Source organism: Rattus rattus, chromosome 6 (genome assembly GCF_011064425.1).
Source record: "Rattus rattus isolate New Zealand chromosome 6, Rrattus_CSIRO_v1, whole genome shotgun sequence".
Classification (NCBI taxonomy): Eukaryota; Metazoa; Chordata; class Mammalia; order Rodentia; family Muridae; genus Rattus; species Rattus rattus.
The window spans coordinates 60,919,190-60,940,549 of NC_046159.1; the positions used below are offsets into that span (position 1 = coordinate 60,919,190).

At 50.1% G+C, this 21,360-nt stretch overlaps 1 protein-coding gene across 2 annotated transcripts in view; it reads left to right on the forward strand.

Annotated features, from left to right (window-relative positions):
• Window positions 1–21,360, forward strand: part of Sfxn5 (sideroflexin 5) — a 120,232-nt gene that overhangs the window by 49,731 nt on the left and 49,141 nt on the right. For both annotated transcript variants that reach the window (XM_032906201.1, XM_032906200.1), the window contains exons 7-9: window positions 13,619–13,672; window positions 14,539–14,595; window positions 15,637–15,702. In XM_032906201.1, coding sequence (XP_032762092.1) covers window positions 13,619–13,672; window positions 14,539–14,595; window positions 15,637–15,702 — 177 coding nt within the window. The remainder of the gene's footprint in view (window positions 1–13,618; window positions 13,673–14,538; window positions 14,596–15,636; window positions 15,703–21,360) is intronic.

Consider the following 21,360-nt stretch of genomic DNA (forward strand, 5'->3'; position numbering starts at 1 on the left):
GAATCCAGGCTTTGCGTATGCTGGTCAAATACCCTACTAACTGAGCTACATTTCTGGCCTGTTATTCTTTAAGCGAGTGTTTTTATTGCTTTGGGGGTGGGGTTTGTGAGCACCCATGGCATACAGATGGAGTGATTCTCTCCTTCCATCAGGCGAGCGCCAACGCTCACACTCAGGCCCTGGGTCTTGGTGGCAAGTGCCTTTATGCACTGAGCCTGCAGTTTTCACTTTTTGTCTTGATTGCTCGTTCTTTCCTTCTAATGAAAGTATTTAAACTGTGTTTGCCTTTAGAAGATACTGGTGCCGTGCATTTTCTTATATATAGATACATAATGTAACCCTATGTCATTGTTTTCAAATAAGTTGGAAATTATTTGAATCCTCCTTAGTTGGGATTTTAAAAAAGATTTCTTTTTAATTGTGTGCGTGTGCGTGTGCGTGTGCGTGTGCGTGTGCGTGTGTGTGTGTGTGTGTACACATGTGTCTGGGTGGCTACAGAGGCCAGAGGTGTCAGAGGGGTTAGACGGCCCTGTAGCTGGGGTCACAGGTGATCGGTAGCCACCTAATGTGATGATAGGAATTGAACTGACTCCTCTGAAGAGCAGAGTGTGCTCTCCACTGCGGAACCATTTCTCCAGCACCAGGACTTATTTTCTTTTTAATTATATTATTGTGTATGGGTTTGCACATGTGTGTGCAAATGCCAGAAGAGGGCGTGGGCTCTCCTGGAGCTGGAGTTACAGAAGTCTGTGAACTGCCTGATGTGAGCGCTGGGAAGTAAACTTAGGTCCTCTGCAAGAGCAGTGTCTGCTCTCCACCGCTGACCCCTCTCCAGCCCCTTGGCTGAGATTAAGCGATTCCTTTTTAAACACTGTTAATTTATTGTTATTATAGCTTAATCTTATTTTCAGAGAGCATGACCTCTGTAATTCTGTCATTTAAAACTTACTGCACCTGGGTTTTTTGATGTTGTTGTTGTTGTGGTGGTGGTGGTGGTGGTGGTGTAACTGTCGTCAGTTATGTGTGGGGTCATCTGCATGCTGTAGAAAATTCAGAGTAATCACGGCTTTAACAACGGTATTTCTTTTGAATGTCAAAGTTCGGATGTGGTTAGAACTGCCCGAGGTCGTCAGGAACCTGGTCTTCTTTGTCACCATTCGTTGTCAGCGATTGTCTCTGTTGTCCATGTCAACTCACAGCTCGCGTTGTAGCTGCTGGAACTATCCTGTCATATGCACTGTCAGTCACACGCACACTGCAGAGAGGATAAAGAGGGAAGAGTGAAATATCCCCCAACTGAGTCATCTGTCTCCAAGGAGTCTTCTTGGGAGTCCCATACAACAGTGGCATTTCATGGAGAATTAAGCTGTTATATAGTTGATTCTCAATCACACAGAGATTTTTATGAATGAGAAAGAAGGGTAGGATAGTTAATAGGTAGGCACGTCAGAGTCTGCCAGAGTCCTTTTTATGTTTGCACATGAATCTCAGTGTGTGTGCATGAGTGTGTGTGTGTAGGTCAGAAGACAACCTCAAATATTGTTCCTTGGGTGCAATCATCTTGTTTTTGACACAGGGTCCCTCACTGGCCCGGCAATCACCACGTAGGCTAGGCTGGCTAACGAGCCCCAGGAATCCTGTTTCCAATTCCCCCGTGCTGAGATAAGCATGTGTCACAGCACACCCCAAGCCCCACTTCCTTTTAAAGTGGGTTCTGGTAGGATTGAACCCAGGTCCTCATGCTTGTGAGGCAAGCACTTCACTGACTGAGCCATCTCTTCCACTCTGAAATAATAATTTTTATAAACATTTACATTGATACATCATTTGTCAATATTATCAAACCAGACACCTGGGTGTCTGAGCTGGTCACAAGCTCATGACCCACTGGGTGAGCAGGTGGATTTTTAGCAGAGTCAGTGACTGCTCTCAGTCAGAACAAATCAACAAAGCTGAGCGTGTAGCTCTGTTTCGTTGTCGTGGTTTTGTATGTTTTAAGACTGGGTTTAACCATAGAATGCTACTGAGGTGCTCCGCTCACACCCCAGACAAACCCACTGTTGCAGGGAGCTGCAGCCCTGTTGGTGTCCAGGCTTGGGATGCTGATCTCCTTGGCTGTGAGCTGTGCATGTGTGAAAGCAGATGTGCAGAATGGCCCAGTCCTCAGAGCCCGTGAACAAGAATCTCTGAGTTAGCATACACAGTGTGGAGACAGCACTCCTCAGAGCAGCAGCGTGGTCTCTCCACAGAGGCAATACAGGAAGCATGCTGAGACATGATGTCCCAGTAGGCGGCTCAGTGGCTGACCTGATTCTGAGTCCCAGAGAGTCATGTCCTAAGATTCAGAGCACTGGGTCAGAGGTGAGTCTCCAGTTGAGCCTGTAGATATGGTGAAACCAAGGCCATCCATCCCTTTGCTTGGCAAGCAGCGTGCAGTTTTCAGGTCCCACTCTTGACTCCCGCCACCACCAGATTAAAACCTCACTTTATAAGGAAGGAACATAACTGTTCTCCAGCACTCACAGCCTGGCTCCCCTGAGCCACAGTAGCCCCTCTAATGTCCTGCTATTGTCTGACATCCCTGAACATTCCTTCGTTAACGGTCCCAAAGGGGCTGGAAGGTTCCAGTCCATACCTTCATAAAGCCCCTGGTCAGAGCGAGTAAGAAATATACTCGCGTAGAAGCCACTGAAAATGCTTACCGAAATAGAAACGAGGGTGCCAGCGAATGTGCGAGGAACTGGGCCCCTGAGTGACGAAGGGAAGGGGCGAGGAAGGCTGGCAGGTGCCTCAGCTGAGAAGTTTCTAGATGTACATCCAAGCAGCCTCCTGCCTACATGAGCATCCCTGCTCGACCCCATACCCTCCCGCTCACCCCGAGAGTAACCTCACTCCTACCCCAGGGCTCGGAGGGACGAGCTGGTTCTCTCACAGGCACTGGTGCCAGTTTAGTCAGCAGATTTCACAGATCCACTGGCACCCGTGTTGGGGCTTATTTTAAGCTTAACATTTAAAGATGGGAACTTTCCCCCACTTTTCATGTGTGGCAAAAAGATCCCAATTTATACAGAAGCGAGGATGCTAAGCCAATGTGTCCAGGCCACTTCTGCGGCTGCTGTGGCCCAGTCTCCAGCCTCTCAGGGTCCTCCGAGAGGCCCCCACCATGAGGGTGTCTCCTCCAGTCAATAACTCTTTCCTTAGCCCCACTCTGTAGTATGGAACACTGTCCTTCCCATGAGCCCACAGTAGAAGGGGCAGGACTCCCTGCCTTGGGGTCTGTTCAACTCTCCTGCCTGTGTCCTGCATGCCTTACATGCCTGGAGCTCAGTGCCTCATGGACCTAAGGCTCCTGGGTACATTTGTACCTCCCTTCTCAGCTCTGTACTTCCGTCCAGTCTGGAAGTTTCAAATCTCAGAAGGATGAAGGAAACAGACCATGAGCCCCTAGTCTGTGGGTCTGATGCCTTGTTTGCTTGGACAATCTCAGATGTAACTAAGCCTGTCCTAAGCTCACTAAGTAACTGAGGATCCTTGAACTTCTGATTCTTCTGCTCCACCACCCAAGTGCAGTGTGCATCGGCACACAGGGTTCGTACAGTGCTGTACATGGAACCCAGAGCTCTGTGTAAGCTGGACAAGCACTATACCAACTAAACCACCTTCCTGGCCACAGATTCCCTGCGACATTATAGGCCTGGGTTACACTGTCTGAGCTTTCTCTTATTGCTCTGCATGTTCTCATGAGTAGAGAAACCCCAAGACTCAGAAGGTACTCATGAGGCCACTGCATCTCTACTGGATGGGAGACGTAAAGGGTTTGTATCAGGGTTTGTCTATGTCTCAGGGCTTTACTGGCATGCTGAGTCCTTGTTAATGCAAACTGCTCTCTCCTGTCTCCCAATCCTCATTCCAGCTCCCCACTGCCCACTGCCAGTGTCACCAAACAACCATTTTGGCCCCATCCATACCATATAAGAGGTGTCAGTCCAGTTAAAGCTAGACACCACCAACCAGGGTTAGTCTTGACAAAAGCTACTTCTGGAGGTACTCGCAGCCTTTAAACCTGTGGGTCATGACACCTTTGGGCATCAAACAACCCTTTCACAGGGGTCACCTAAGTGCATCGGAAAGCATAGATAGTTACATTATGATTCATAACAGTAGCAAAATCATAGCAGCTATGAAGTAGCAATGATGATAATGTTATGGTTGGGGGTCACTGCCATCCGAGGAACTGTATGAAAGGGTCACAGTGGAAGGTTGAGAGCCACTGCTGTATAGAGCAGTGGCACCCCGATACACCAAAGTGATACTTTTCAGATCATTAGCTATATAATCAGAAGGTGGAGGCAAAGCACAAGAACAAAGCTAGCAAGTTGGGTGCCCTAGCTACATGGTGGCGGTAAGGAAGGGAAGGTGACAAAGTCAGGCACCCCACTTAGGAGGGTTGTTAATGCCTCTGGCTGCTCCCCTCCAAGGCTGAAGGCAGTTCTGAGCCGGCTGAGGTGAGGAAGGAGAGGGTGATGTGAATCTGCAAAGGAACTGAACCTCGACCTGATTGGAGAGCCAAGTGATGGGATGGGCGCTGAGCTAAGTGGCGGTGGGGTAGGGGGAGGGTCAAGGGTAGTTATTCCTATTGTTTACTTATTAATTGGGACAATTTGGTGGTACCTTGTGGTGAAGCTCAAAAATGTTTCACCCCCAATAGTTAGGTCTTGTGTGTGTGTGTGTGTGTGTGTGTGTGTGTGTGTGTGTGTATACATGTGCTGGTGTACAGACGTGTTCAGAGGCCAGAGGTCGACATGGCTGTCTTTCTTGTTTTCCACCTTCCTCTGAGACAGTGTCTCTCCCTGAACCTGGAGCTCACCAGCTGTCTACACTGGCAGGCCATCGGGCCCCCAGACTCCTCCTGTCTCCTCCTCTATGATGGGACGACAAGCCAAGCTGATGCCTCTGACGTTTATTTAGTGCTGGGGGTCAAACTCAGGTCCTCGCGTTTGTGTAGTGAGCCATTTACTAACAGAGCATCTCCCTAGTGCCCCCCTATTTGTTTATTCCTGTTTTATGTGTGTTTTACCTGTGTGTATGCATGCACTCCCTATGGAAGGCCAAAGAGGGCATCAGAGCCCTTATACCTGGAGTTACAGGCAGTCGTGAGCCACCGAAGGGTCTGGGAACTGAAGGCAGGTCTTCTGCAAGAACAAGTGTGCTTAACCACTGAGACATCTCTCCAGTCCCCCATACACACACACACACACACACACACACATGCACACACGTGTGTGTGTGTGTATATATAGTATATAAAAATATATATGTGTATGTGCACATATATACATATGTATGTATGTATGTATGTATGTATATGTTATGAGCACTATGCAAAGTCCTCATTCTGGGAATAATGTGGGAAAGAGCAAGGCTTAGGGGCTGCTCAGGTCCCTCTGAGGTCAGTTATTGGGGCCTTGCTTGGCCTGTCTTCTCCTCCAACCCCGACTTCAGCAGCTCAGGTAACACTCCTGGCCAGAAGACTGGGATGTTCAAGGTGTTGCTTTCCCAGATTAGGACTTGTCTGGGCTGAGGGGATGGCTCACTGGCTAGCAGCCAGCCCTGGCTGCTTGTCCAGGGAACCCGAGTTCAGTTCCCATTATCCACACTGGTCAGCTCACAGCTGCCTTTAACTCCATCTCCAGGGGGATCCAAAGCCTTTATTTATATCTAGCCTCTGTGGGCACCTGAACTCATGTGCACACACCCACACACATACACATAAATACAAATGCAAATAAGTCTTTAAAAAACTTGTCAGGCAGCCAGTGGTAGAGCATGCATTTAATCCCAGCACTTGGGAGGCAGAAGGCGGGTGCATCTCTACAAGTTCGAGGCCAACCTGATCTGTAGAGTGAGTTCCAAGAGGGCTATGGCTACACAGGGAAACCCTGTCTTGAAAAACCAAATCAAACCAAACAAAAACAACCAACCAAACAAACAAAAAAACAAAACAAAAACCCAGAAAAACGCACCTATCTACAGCAGTTAGGACACTGGAGGAGAGAGGAACAAAGGTGTGGGTTCCCTTTTGAACCATCTTGCAGGTGGGAGCTAGTGACCCATTCTCTACACTGTCCTTAGAGTAGCACAAATGGTCCCTCTTCAGCCCCAAAGCCCAGGGGGGTGGGGTGCTGAGCAGGGCTGCTTGGGAGCCAACGGTGTGAGTGAAGGAGGAGATGTGTCACAGGACCAGCATCAACACAGCTCTGCATGAGATGTCCCTAGAGCCCTTTGTGAAGACTGCAGAGGTGCCAAGGCCCAGACACCCACACTCCGCACCCATTCTTAGGGACTCTTAGTTAGCTGGGGTCAACCTCTGGAAGAGCTTCTGACCCTTGAGTATCTATGGTCTGCTGAGTCTAGCTGACTCCTGCTCCTTTCAGCCTCTGGAGGCTTGTACATGCATGTGCACACACATGAACACACCCTCGAATACATACATGCTCACACAAAGATTTATGTTTTAAGACGATGCTCAATTGTAAGGTGCAGGCTGTGAGGCTCGAAGAAAGCGTGTGTGTGTGTGTGTGTGTGTGTGTGTGTGTGTGTGTGTGTGTGTGTGCGTGTGTGCGTGCACAGGCAAGACTGAAAGAGAAACCAGACTGGAGGAGGGTACAACACCACTACCTGACATCCGTGAACGCGTGCCAGACACTGAGCCAGGTTCTGTCTGTGCTGCTCTGGGAGATGTGGCTCTGAGAGATGCCAGGGTGGGTCCTTCATTTAACAGGTGAAGACAGCGAGGGAAGGACTTAAGGAGCTTAACCTGGGTCAGTCTTGGCCCCAGAGACTGATGATCACTGGATCCACAGCAGGGCACATGATGGTAGGTGCAGAGAGATGCGCAGAGAGGACAGCCGCCAGAGGGCTGGAGCTGCAGAGGGGACTCCAGCCACTGCATGAACTATAAATGCAAAGACGGGATGTGTGATTTGGCCAAGGTCCTGCAGCGCGGGAGGTGGGGGCGGGAAGCAAGCCTGGCTGTTGGCTCCTATCCCCTCCACTTCCATTTTCCCTGGTCCCCATGCATTCTGGGCACTCTCCGCCATGTGTGGCCATGCCTGCCGCACTTCCCTCTTAGAAGAGGTGTGATCCACTGGCATCAGCCGGGTGGACTGGCTCCCTCTCTCCATCTCTTCCTTCCCTTCCCCTGCCATGTTCTGGAAAGGGCAGCAGGAGGGAATGTGGGCAGGTTGCACTGGAGATATACATCTGAGAGCTGAAGGGAACATTTATTTTTAATGTAGACTGAAAAAGAAAAGGAAGTTATAAAACGCCTGCTCCTGCTCCTGGGACTATACAGATGGTGCAGTGCTTTGCCTAATAGGGAATGAGGCTGGCACCATGTGCTCCGGGCCCCTCCTGGCCACAGGGACCCAGCAGGCTCTGGTGTCCCTGCTCTTCTGTCCTTACCCTCTCTAGATTGTCTTTTGTCCATTTCTGGGACATTCTCCTCAGTCAGGCCAGTGGCTCTGTTGTCCTCAGCTGCCTGGCTCCTGCCACACATACACAGACACACGCAGACACGCATGCACTCACGCACACACATCTCCCTTAGCAGAAGTCGACTTCTTTTTGCCAGGAGCCAAGCCTGCCTTTCCTCAAGTCCTGTTTGAATGTTAGAGTCTATCAGCCTTGCTCACTCCCGAGTCCCTCTTTGACCTGTCTAGTTTTTCCTGCCTTGTCTGGTCTTTGTGTTTTGTGGTTAGGAGGTGTTTTGATTAATTTTCTTTTCGCCGTGGCAAAACTTCTGTATAAACCTAATTTAAGGAAAGAAGGATTTGTTTTGGCTCATCGTTTGAGGACACTGCCCCTCACAGTGAGAGGTCATAGCCACGTGGGAGGTGGCCACGTTACCCCCACTTCCCAGGAGGCACACATGAGCGCAGATGCTCAGCTAATGCTCTACTTTTTATTCAGTTCAGGGCTCCAGCCCATGGGAGAGGGCTGCCTACCCACAGGGAGGGTCTCCCCACCTCAGTTAAATCTTTGCAGGATCTATCATGAAACCCCCTGAGGTGTGTGTCATCCTAAATTCTATCAGTCAAGTTGACAATGAACTATCACAGACACCGTCTAATCCCACTCCCGACCCCTGCTGTTGCCAGAAGGCCTAGAGCACACTGCATCCACTATAACCCACCCACCCTCTGGAGTGGTAACTGAACCCCCTCTTCCGTTGTGCTCGTTGAGACGAGCTGGAGGAGCACCCTGAAATCAGACTCAGAGAGCCAAGCTGAAGATTGAGAGTCCCGACTCTTGAATTTACAGGCTTGGATAGATTCCCTACACATCTCAAAGCCTCAAATTGGAAGATCGTCTCTAGTTTATAGGGTCCTCATTATCCCAACAGTTATGGTAAGTGACACACGCTTGTCAAGATCAGTCAACAAGATGATGAAAAGCGTGGAGAAGTCTCAGTGGTTTGAGGCACTGCCATGGACACCAGGTCTGTCAGGAAGGCAGCAAGGGTCGTCAACACAGTGAGACTCTTGTTAGTCAGAGTCATATATGCACTGGGAGTATGTCTGACATAGGCTAGGTGCAAGTATATTTAGGGCTATGGATTGTTCTAGGTTATGTGTCATTTTCAAAGAAGGCATTCTATGGGATAAAATGATACCCAAATAAGGTCAGTGAAGGGAAGATTGTGAGGCTGGGAATGAGCACAGAACATGGGCAGTGTGGGTCTGCACCGTGAGAGCTGTGGGCAGAGGAAGCTGGCATAGCACTGTGTATGTGTGGAGGTCTGAGGACAACTTTGAAGAGTCAGAGAGTGGCTTCTAGGGATAAAAGTCAGGTTGTCAGGCTTGGATGGCCAACACTTTACCCACTGATCCATCTTATTGACCCTGGCCTAAGCCTCTTACTGGTCAAACATAGGTAAATGGCCCAGGGTCAGCAAGACAATGCAAACCACTTGCTGGGCCATGCAATCTCTAAGTTAGAAACCAGGAAGTGTTTCTGAGGTAATTCAGTGAAAGGACAACACAATTCAAAGTGCAGGGACCATGCTGGACAGCAAGAGCCTGGTGACCCACAGAGTCCCAGGTAATGAATGGTATCTGAGGACGTTCTTGGTGGCTTAAGCACCATCCAGGAAGTTGGGATTTAGGGATGGGTGTATATTGCATAGTTTACAATATGATGTAAAAACCACGGGGAGGAGGGGCAGGCTGCGGGACCAGAACACTTGCGAATGGTCAGTATGAATGGCTCCAGTTTCTAAGAGGTAGTGTTCATGTGCTTGTGTGTAAATATGCGATACCCACACCCTTCCCTCAGGTTCAGTTTCTCTTTGCTCTGCCTAGAGTTTCAAGAAGGAAAAGTGCCTGGGTCCCTTGGGAGCCTTCACTATATAGACACCTCATAGAGGACGGGGTTACCTCTCCAGATAATTGAAACCTGAGAATAGACTTTAAAACTGAGCTGGGGGAGCATTGGCTAAATCTGCAAATGACTGCTGTATGAGCATGAGGACCAGAGTTCGAATCCGCAGAACCCATGGAACAATCCTGGTGCAGCGGTGTGTGCCTGTAACCCCAGCACGGTGGAGGAGGAGTGTGGAGACAGGTGGCTCCCTGAAGCATGTTGGCCAGCCAGAGCTTTAGTCTCAGTGAGAGCCTGCCTCAAGCATAAAGGTGGCAGGGCTGGAGAGGTGGCCCAGTGGTTAAGCACCTTGGCTGCTCTTACGGAGGACTAGGGTGGGACTGGAGAGGGATGGCCTAGTGGTTAAGTTCATTGGCTGCTCTTGCAGAAGACTTGTGTTAGGTTACTACCACATGGCAACTCCCAACCATCTGCAACTCAGAGATCTCAGTCCCAGAGATCCACTGACCTTTTCTGGTATCCCTAGACACTGAACATAAGTACTGCACATACATACATATAGGCAAAACACCCATACATGCACGTTAAAAATGAGTAATGAATACAGATGGAGGTTGATTGAGGAATATATTCTACCATCTCCCTTGGTCTCCACACACACACACACACACACATACACACACACACACGTACACAAAGATATATCCCATACACACACCCAGACACAACACACACTGGGGTGGGGGTGTATGGAACTGAGCTAGGCTCTCCAGGGTCAATCCTTTTCCTTATAGCATGGAAAGGTCCAACTCCAGAAGGAATCAAGAATCCAAGGAACAAGGCTAGAGCTGCAGTTGAGGCCCAAGGCCTCCTGACTGGATTTCAGTTCATTGTCTTAAATGGCCACGGCACAAAAGAATCAAGTAGAGGTTTCATTCTGGAAGAAAAAAAATCCTTTGCATAGCCCCTGTTGGAGCTGAGGAATGGCTTGACGTTCTGTAATTTTATTCAAACTGATATGGGCCAATAAATATAAATGTGCGTGTGTGCTCGCTGTTTTAAAACATTTTAATGTTTAAAACATGATTTACTAATGCTGCTAAGGATGTCTAGAATTTGATTTACTGCATAGTATTGAATGTTTATACTTGTTCCTTGCGGAAATTCTTGCCAAAGAGCCATTTTATCTACAGGAATAATAAATAAGTCAATATGTGGATGGCTGTGCACATTTTCCCCATATGTAGCTGTACTTGGTGGATGTTGTTTTGCACACAAACACTCTAAAGGTAAACTTAAGAGTCTCACACAAGTCCTTGATGCCCAAGTGTCAAGATCAGCCAGGCATGGGGGTGCATGCTCGTCAGCCGGGAATGTGTGAAGTAGAGGCAGGAGGATCACGGATTCAAGATCATCCTCAACTACCTAGGAAGGTCATGGCCAGCCTATGCTGTGTTAGATTCAGTCTCAGAAAGAGCAGAGGGGCCAGGGAGCGGAGTCAGTGGGTAAAGCACATGCCACACAAGCCTGATGACCCGTGTTCAGGTCCTCCAGTCTGGATCCACAGAACCCATGTGAAAAAGCCGGAGACCGCAGTGTGCATCTATAACCTAACCATTGCCATAGTGTGCTGGGAAGTGGAGGCAGGAGAATAGCCCAGGGCTCATGGGCTAGTTGGCCTGGAGTATGCAATGCAGGGACAGAGACAAGAGGGACCCCATCTCAAGAAAAGATGGAAAGTGAGAATTGACTCCTAAATGTTGTCCTCTGATCTCCAGTGCATGAGCTTGGTGTCTGTGTCAGACACGGTCAGTTAGTCACACAGAGAGACAGAGACAGACAGACAGACAGACAGACACACACACACACACACACACACACACACACACACACACACACACTTAGGGCTGGAGATGCGTGTAGCCCAGTGCTTGCTTAGCATACACAAAACCCTGGGTTCAGTCCTCAGCACCTGTCTTAGGAGGAGACACCATGACCATGGCAACTCTTATAAAGGACAACATTTAACTGGGGCTGGCTTACAGGGTCAGAGGTTCAGTCCATTATCATCATGGCAGGAAACATGGCAGTGTCCAGGCAGACATGCTGCAGGAGAAGGAGCTGACATCTTGATCCAAAGGCAGCCAGGAGGAGGCTCTCCTCTGTAGGCAGCCAGGAGGAGGCTCTCCTGCACTGGGTGGATCTTGAGCCCAGGAGCCCTCAAAGCCTGCCTGTATGGTGACACACTTTCTCCAACAAGGCCACACCTATTCCACAAGGCAACGCCTCTTAACGGTGCCACTTCCCTTGGGCTAAGTGCATCCAAATCACCACAGCACCCAAACACCGCTCTGTTTCCTGCAGTCCCAGCACTTGGGAGGGAGACACGGGATAGGGAGTTCAAGGTGGTCCCAGCCACACAGCAAGCTCAAGGCCATCCTAGGACACATAAGACTGTTTTTAAAAGTGTGTGTGCGTGTGTGTGTGTGTGTGTGTGTGCATGTGTGTATGTGTGTGTGCGTGTGTGTGTGTGTGTGTGTGTGTGTGTGCATGTGTGTATGTGTGTGCATAGATTGCTTATCGCAGTGGTTCTCACCTGTGGGCTGTGTGACCCCCTTTGGGGACTGAATGGTCCTTTCCCAGGGGTTGCCTAAGACCATGGGGAAACACAGAGATTTACATTACCATTCACAACAATGGCAAAATTACAGTTATGAAGTAACAACAAAACTATTTTATAGTTGGGTCCACCACAACATGAGGAACTGTATTAAAGGGTTACAGCATTAGGAAGGCTGAGAACCACTGGCGTAGTGGTTAAGAGCACTTGTTCCTTTGCCAGAGGACCTCAGTTCGGTTCCCAGCACTCACATCAGGCAATTCACAAATTCCTATAACTTCATCTCTGGGGCATCCAATGCCCTCTTCTGGCCGCCATGCGTAGAAATGCATGCACATAAATACATAATAAAGTATTTTTTAAAGGTAGCCAGCAAGTCTAGATTCCAGGTGCTATTTGGGTTTGGGGCATAATGGGTGTAAAGCCATACTCAGTGTATCCGTTTTTCCATTTATTCACTCGATATGTTAGCTTCCCACATTGTAACAAAACGCAATGCAAAGGAGAAGCCATTTGGCTCATGGTTTCAGAGGCTTCAGTCCCTGGTCACTTGGTTCTGCTGCTTCTAGGCCTGTAAGAGGCAGAGCCCTGTGACAGGGAGCTTGTCCATAGTGAACAAAGCAGCTCTCTCCATGGTGGACAGGGGACAGAGCACGTGCATGAGGAGAAATGCCTAAAGACAGGACATGCCTGCTTCCTCCATCGGGGCTGTGCCTCCTAAGAACTCAGGGATGAGCTTCATAGTGCTCTCGCCTACTAAGGCTCTTGCCTACTAAGCCTTTAGCAGTGACCCCAGGGGACAGTCTAACTCCCACGCAAACCACTGCTTATTAAAGTCCCATGTCCCAGTCATTCAACCATAACTGTCAGCTTTCTTTTGACGAAGTCTTAGTAAAGATGGCATTTCCAAAACTTCTATGCATGAGTCCCTTGGAGGACTTCGAGATTATTTAATTCTCACAAATATCCTAGAAGAAAAGTGTTCAGTCTACCTGAGGAGACGGGGTTCCTTTTGTTTGCTTGCTTGTTTTTGTTGCTCTCTCCAATTATGGAGATAGATAAAATCCATTGTTAGGAAGAAGGCAGAAGTTGTAAGACTATGAGAAGGTGGTCTGGAGTTACTTTCATAAAAATCCATAGCTAATTCTGCTAACTACAGATGCGTAGTGCATGCGTGCGTGCATGCAAACATGAGTGCGTGCAAGTGTGTTGGGTAGACAGCTATGTTTTTTCTGCATGGTAATGTAATTCTGTACTTCAATTGTCTCACATCTCACTGTGGCCATCACTGTGTATCAGCATACCAGACCACCCAGTGTCCATACGGTTCCATTTCCCCCTTGCCCATGTCTTACACTTTTGCTTTGTGTAGCACAGGGTGGTGCTGCACATCTGTGATCCCACTTGCAAGTAGCTGTGGCAGGCATGGTGCAATTCACCTGTGATCCCAGCACTCCCGAGGCTGAGGCAGGAGGTTTGCTATGGTTTCCAATCAGCCAGGGCTACATAGTGCATTGCAGGTCAGCCTGGATATAGTGAGACTCTGTCTCAAAGCAACAACAACAAAAGGCACTGGGCGTCTCTTGCCTTCTTCAACCTCCCCTCTCACTTTCCTAGGTCGTGGGACTTCTCTTGCCTAACCAGACCCTGGCATCCACTGTCTTCTGGCAGGTAAGAGTCTGTGCAGAGGGCTCCTGAGGGTGCGAGTGCAGGCACGTGTGTGCGTACACACTCACACACACGCACACACACACACACACACATACACATACATACACACACACACTCTCTCTCTCTCACACACACACACACACACACACACACACACACACACACACACACACACATACACACACACACACACACACACACACACACACACACACACACACACACACACACACACACACACACACACACACACACGCTGGTATGGAACTCTCCCCCTGCTTCATTCAGACCCCTAGGCCACATGCTCCTATCCCCTAGCACTTACCCATAGACTGCCAAAACCTTGATTCTGCTGAAAGGCCTTCAACACCTCACTATGATGCCAGCCATTTTGTGTCCCTTTAACCTTCAGATGGAGGTGACGCAGAGCCAGGTACCCTCACCTGGAACATGATGGCCTGTGAGTGGCAACTCAGTCTGTCCATTGGTTGCTTGACCCATGGTCAGTGACCAGAGGCCTATAGCCTCTTTCTGATAATAGCTTCCTCTAAGTCTGGTCTTGCTAACCAGCAAGAAACACTTGTTGGTTCTGACAGAGCCTCTGGCAGCTGAAGAGGGGTCAAATCAAGGAGGCTGCGTAGGGGGTGAGTTCTTCTACCTTCTGGATTCTTCTGGGACAGCTCAGATCTTGCATCCAAGTGATATCTGCATCTTGAGTACCGGATCCCCAAGCTCACCCAGAAGTCACCTCATTGTCCCATCTCTGTGTACATACAGAGCAGTTTCCCATGACTTCCAGCAGGAGTGGGGGTGGGTGTTCCATGGAGATGACCCTACTTCCCTCATTCTCTCCTTGTTGCCTTCAGTGGCTGAACCAGAGCCATAACGCCTGTGTCAACTATGCAAACCGCAATGCTACTAAGGTGAGTGTCGCTGCCCTCTGCTCATGGCACGTTTAGGTGGGAGTGGCCTGGCCATTCTCCCTGACAAGCCATGCCAAGCACTCTGACATTGGTGCCAAGTACTGCCTTCTTTGGGTACTTTCTTATGCTGCCATTCCTACAGGAAGGCAGCACTCAGCTTGCTTGGCATGGGTCAGCAGAAGCCTCTGGGAAGGGCCCTGCAAGAGGCAGGTAAAATAAATATCTATAGCAGTGGATTCTGCTGGCCTCCTGTCTCGAGAAGCTGGTGCCCTCAGATATTGGATCGGGAGGGTCATCCTGAGGACTGAGCTCCCCTAGGCTTACCCAGAAGCCAGCTCAGTGTCCCCAGCTCCTAGGTGACTGATCACACAAGCTGATCTGCGACAAGGCCACCTTTCCTTCTGGTCCATTCTCATATCAGAGGAATCTGGGTTCCCCTCTGAGGGGTTGTTCTTAATATTTTCCAACAGTGGCAAAGAGAGCAGAGTTAGGAGCTGGCCTTTGCAGTAGGAATTTGAAGGACCAGAGACTCTTAGGATGCCCCTTCTCTCCAAACTGCAATTGTAGGAGAGATGTGGTCTTCAGTTTTTCTTTCTTTCTTTTTTTAATGTTGGGACTTGAGATCTTTTGTTCTGTGGAACTACTGGACAACAGTAACACAATGAAGCCCCCTGAGTCCTGGGCCCAGGGGGCTGTAACAGCCAGCTAGACTGTAGCTGGTGAGACAATGCTATCCCACACAGACAGTGTGCCAGGCTGAAACAGCTGCTTACAACACAGCCTTCCTAAATGATACCCTGAACGTAAAGGACCCGTGTGGGGCCCTGCTGTTTCCCACCTCCGCCAGCAGTGTCTGCTCAGATCTTCTTAGAACAGGACAAAAGTAAAGAGGCCCAGCTATACCAGCCCGTGCCTTGTACAGTCTTCTTTAAAGGCGGCTGAGGGAGGCCTGCCCCTTTGACTTCCCAAGGGAGTGCCTCTTGCTGGCCAGAGCAGAACATGGCAGCTTTCTGCCTGTCTACCTTTCTGCCTGTCTTCCAGCCTTCACCTGCATCCAAGTTCATCCAGGGCTACTTGGGAGCTGTCATCAGTGCTGTCTCCATTGCTGTGAGTAACTCCTACCCTGCTCCAGGGCAGGCCAGCCTGTGGGGGATGGGTCTGCAAGGAGATGCCCAGATGGTTTTTTAGACAGAGAAGGGGCTCTGACAGAAGAACAAATATTGGTACTCCGGGGCGTTGGGGAGGATGGAGGTATGGAGTCCAGGGCAGGGAGGGGCAGGCATTTGTCCCTGTCTGTCCCTGCACCCTCTAGAGCAGCTTTGCTCTTTGTCTCCCCGGGGCAGTATTTTCCTCAGAGGAGCCTCTGATGCACAGTCTACAGCTGTCTACCGCGTAGACAATTCACTGCTTCTAAACTTCCTGGATGCAGACTTACGAATTTCCTCTCCCTAAGTGATCTGGGGGTCCTTGGACACAACCATCTGCAGCTTGGTATTCCATGAGGAAAGACTGTGTGCGGTTTTCTTGGTCTTGGCTCTTAGAGAAGGCAGTTGGCTTCCGGTAGAAGTTGGGATAGAACTGCCTCTGTGTAGTCTTTTCAGGCTTGGTTGGAGGGTCACAAGGCTAGCCTCCCCGGAAGGCTCTTCAAGCTGAGCCTTTGCAATCCTGCAAGAATAAAGCTGGAATTTGTTACTAGAATTTGCACATTGCCTGAATAAAAATGGGACTGATGGTTCTCAGATGGGGGCAGCAACAGACAGCAGAGAGTGGTATGGGCCGCAGCCAGAGTAAAGAATCAGGCCCCTGAGACCTTGTGTGGTTTCCACTCCACCTGGAGTGTGTGACACTTTCTGGATCTCCGATGGAGTGGCTTCCTACAATCAACTCCTGAGGGTAAAGCGCCTTTCACAACCGCTGTCTCTGTCACTAGTAACACAAATGCATTAACTGTTAGGGGAAGGAAGAGCACGCCTCAGGGCTGGAATGCAGCTCAGCTGGGAGAGGGTTTGTCCAGCGTGCACAAAGCTCTGGCTTTAATCCCCAGCACCACATAAAGTAGGTCGTGGTGGGCCATCCCTGTACCCAGCACTTAGGGTGGAGGAAGGCGGATCAGAAGCTCAAAGTGAAAAGGTTTATGGTGAGTTAGAGGTCGGCCTGGGCTACATGGGACCCTGTCTTTAAAAAACAAAACAAACAAACAAATGAAAAAGAAAACCAAAAAACCAATGGCTTGATAGTCAAAAGCATTGACTGCTCTTCCAGAGGACCTGGGTTTGGTTCCCAGTGCCCATGTGGTGGCTCACAATTATCTATAACTCCAGTTCCAGGGGATCTGACGCCTTCTTCTGGCCTCTGCAGGTGCCGCATATACATAGTACACATATGTGCAGGCAAAACACACACACACACACACACCATTTTCAAAAAAATTTGAGAAGAAAGAAAACTCAACACAATGAAAGAATTCACATGTCCGAATCTTTCGATAACACCCCGTCCGTATCTCTTTGACACAGCAGTCGTCGTACACACTGTGTGATAAGCCTTTCATCCGACCCAGTCATCGCTGTTGCTGTTCCTCTGAAGTAGAGCTTCGGGGCTGTCCTCAAGCAGCCCCTTTTATTTTACTCGCACGTAGACCACGCCACCTCCAAGTGAAAGTGGGGCATCCCTTTTTGTGCCTGGGATCCTGTTCATTCCCTGAATGCCTTGCTGCCAGTTAGAAGCCATATGCAGTCAGACCTGTGTAGACGGCTCGCTGTGGAGAAACTGCCAATCTGCCCCGTAGACTCGCAACCCTGAATGGAACTTGGCTTGGGAGTCAGATAAATTGGGGCAGCCTGACTCTGCCGGGCTGAGGCCTGGGCTCCTGAGAGGGGAGAGGGCTCCCTCGCCACCCTCCTCCTCTGTAAAGCAAGAGGAGTTTAGAGCCCCCCTGGCTCAGCTGCTTCAACAGCCTCTCCCTTCTTCCAGATGCTCTGATGATGTAGGAGAACCTGGGAGGAGGGGGCAGCACACAGAAGGGTTTGAGTGAAAAGGTCACGACCCTGGTACCTTCCCCGTGAACATGTGGTTCAGGAATTCAACTTATGAAAACTCTGGCCTCTCTGACTTCCACCCCAACACTTTCCAGGCAGGTACCTCACTCCGATTGGTTGGTGGAGGAACACAGAACCCAGCAGTTTCTTGGAACCTGGGGCTTGCACTGTGGAGACAGCCTCTGCCTCCTCTTCTTTGCTTGGTTCCAGATCCTCCCAGAGGAGACTTTCCTTGACCTAAGTCCCAGAAAATTCTCGTTCTTCCCACACCTCGTCCTCTCATTGTCCCCAGTTGGATTACAAGTTAGCTAGGGACAGGCATCTGTCTCGTACCCCACAGAGGGAACCATAGAGCCCTGTGCCATAAATACCTATTAATTAGGCTGCTGATTGATCGCTGGCCTTGAGAGGCCCCTCCTGTCCTCTCCGGGAGCCTGAGCCTTAGCAGAGGCATGCCCTTCTGCCTGCCGACTTCATACAGCGAGGGGCAGATGGAGTGGAGTTCCTGACTTGGAAAATCGGCAGCTTGCTTTCTTCTCTTTTGTGTGTATAAATCACAAAACTGCCAACCACAGAGGCTTGATTTTATTTCCCTCTCCCTTGTTCTGTGGAACCCCAGGCCCTGCGGCCTCATTAACTGATTTCGGCTTCAATTAGAGACAAATCCCCTCCCAGGGCGAGCCTGTTAGGAGCAGATGACCTGCAAACAAGTGTCACGGCCCCAGTGGTTGGCCCAGTTCTGGCATTAATTAAAACGAGTCCCTACAAGCAGGTGGTTAGATGGCGCCTGACGGGCTGAGAGCCGGTCCCAGAGACTAAGCTGAGCTGAGGTGCAGCCTCCTCTGTGGGGTCTGCAGGGCCCTGTCTCTCTTTCAGAAGAACCCTTGGCCTTGGCCACCAGCACCCCCTCACCAATCAGGCATTCCCCCAAATGAAGCCTCATGCTGGGCCCAGGATTGTTGGGGTGAGAAGCCTCTCTGGGCCCCCCTAAATAGACTTGGCAATGTCTGGGGCTCTTGCTTTAGAATAAAAAAGAAATCCCGTCTTAAGTTATTTTTGAAAACTTAACAGTTTGCTGTCTTTTAACAAAGGAAACCTCTCTCTGTCTTCTTTGTGTTTTTGTTCTGGAGTTCGTGTGGAAGCTTCTGGGCTGGCCATCACTGTCTCTGTGAAGGGAGAGATCAGGCAGGCTCCTGACTCCTTCTGCAAGGTCTGTGAGGGGCCAGACACTGCAGGAGCCTGGGCTGTAGCTCGATATAGCTTTCAGGATGCTGGGAGGGTGAGCGGAGAGCATCCAGGCAGGGAGAGCCATGGTGGTGCTGACCCCGAGGTGTCTAACTCAGCCCCAGGGCTGAGACGTGGGACAGATGGAGAAAGCCAACAGAAGGCAGGGCTGGATGTCCCAGAGGGAGGGTAGACAGATACAGAGGCATGCAGAAAGATGGGATCAGATTCTGGACGATGTCAGAAGTGTGTCATGGAGAGAGTAATGCTGATGGTGACGGTGGGGGATAGCAGAGGTCATCAGGGGCCGGGGATGCCACACCAGGAATCCCAGACTGGGCATTGCAGGGTCTTAGGCAGAAATAGGAGGTGGCAGATGCAGTCCATTGACCACCGGCTCCTGGGTGTTGATGGACCCAGGGTTGGGGAGGAAGGCTCAGGGCTGACGTCTTGTGTGACTGGTCAGGGGTAGGTTGGCGGAGCCTGATAAGAGATGCATTCACGTTCTGTCGCAGGCGTCTCAGCTAAGCCTTAGCTGCAGTGGCCTTTCCTTCAGGATCACTGTAGACCCCCTTTCCCCTGGTGGTCCTTTCCTTGTTGGTTGCAGCATTTGTCTGCAGGGAGAGGTCCAGGAAGCCTTCTGGTTCTCATTGTTTGCTGGCAACTCCACATGCCCTTGATGGTCAGATTAGTAAACAGCCACCCAATGGCCAATCCTTACAGAGAGCTGGCACTGTGCTAGTTCAGCCCCATTTTACAGATGGGGAAATTGAGCACAGACTGAAGCCAAGGGCAGAGCCTGTGCACTGCAGCCCAGGCTTACTCGCACACTTTTATTAACAACGGTGCTCCATGGAGGCTTACTGAGATGGGAAAAACCAAGCACTGTTTTAGCTTCTAGGTGAGAGAAAATGTTACTGTTCCCATAGTAGGCAGGTGCCCGCTCAGGCATCCCAAGAACAATGGCAATTAGTGGTAGCTCTTATATCAACCATGACCTTCATCCTTGGTTTCTGGATCTCTGTCTTCTGGCCAACATAAGTCAGTATTGTGATCTAGAGTGCACGCCACCTCCTGTAAAACAAGATTGGGTTGACTGTTCAGCAAGGGCATAGCCAGGCCCTTCCGTTCTCCTCCGGCTACCCTGGGACCCAGTGGCACCCTGGTCCAGGCGATGGTCAGGTTACTTTCCCTTTAGATGACTTCTGGGTTGGAGGGGCCATGGCAGAGACCCAGCAGCCGACTTTGAAGTGTTCCAGAAGCCTGCACATGGCGGTGCAGTGGCCAATCGGACCCCAGTAGCAGCCCTGCGTCCACTCTTGGGAGGAAGAGGGTCTAATGTAATTGGTTTCCTAGCAGCCAGCACACTGTCCCTATCAAACACACGACAGGCCTTAGGCCCGACCACTGGCCTAGCAGATCAACGCCTCAGCCTCAGCTGGAGCTGACAGGAGCGAGGCTGTTGACTAACTCTCCCGTTCACCTTTGCTCTCTTGCCCCTGAGCTCATTGCCAAGCAACCGGCTGGCTGTGGCTGGAAGATATTTGACCTCCACTTGGTAGCCAGGTTTGGTTTACAAAGCTGTGCCCTCTGGTGGGTATTGGTGGTACTTCAGTGATTTCCTGACCCACGCTCTGCCTTCTGGGACCCACGCAAACGCAGCACATTTGGGCACATTACTGTCCAGTCACCCAGAGAAGTGTAAGGTCTGATCTCGTGCCATCGCTCCTGCCCGTCCGCCGCCTCCTCCATTGTTCTTCAGAACTACTTAGACTCCACTGGCCGGTGCCGCAGAGTTCACAGAACCTTTCGGACAACCCAGCATTGTTATGTCTGTGTCTCTGCAGAGCCCTCCTCCCCCTCTCCCCCCACCCAGCTACCTCCTACTCACTTCCATGGTTCAGTCAGGTGTGCTTTGGCGCTTTGGTGACTCTGGGGCCTCCTCCCCTAGTTGAGTATAAATGAGCAGCCCAGGTAGCCCACAGACTGGGCAAGCCAGCGTTTGCAAAGCCAGATGCAGTGGTTTGCAAGGCTTTTGTTTGCCTTCATACCTCAGACAGCTTTCACTCTGATTTATTCTAGAAGCATCACTAAGTCCAGACTCATTTTACCACAAACTGAGAATTCAGTGGGTGGGCAAGAGGAGCAAGCCCTGGGCCCTGGTACTAAGTGTCTGCTGGGGAGATGGGTTTTTTTTTGTTTTTTGATTCTTTTTTTTTAAGCTATCAGATGCGTGTATTATTTTAATTCAGAGATGTGTAAAAGGGCAGTGTACTTAGAGACTGGTAGATGCATGGATGAAAGCTCTGGCCTTGGGCTGGGGGATAGCTCAGGTGGTGAAAGTGCTTGCTTTGCAAGCTTGAAAGCTTGAGCTCAGTTTTATAGCCCACATAAAAAGCGTGTGGGGCTGGAGAATTGGCTCACCGGTTAAGAGCACGGGCTGCTCTTGTAGAGGACCAGAGTTTGATTCCCACATTGGGGCAGTTTACAACTTTTTGTAACT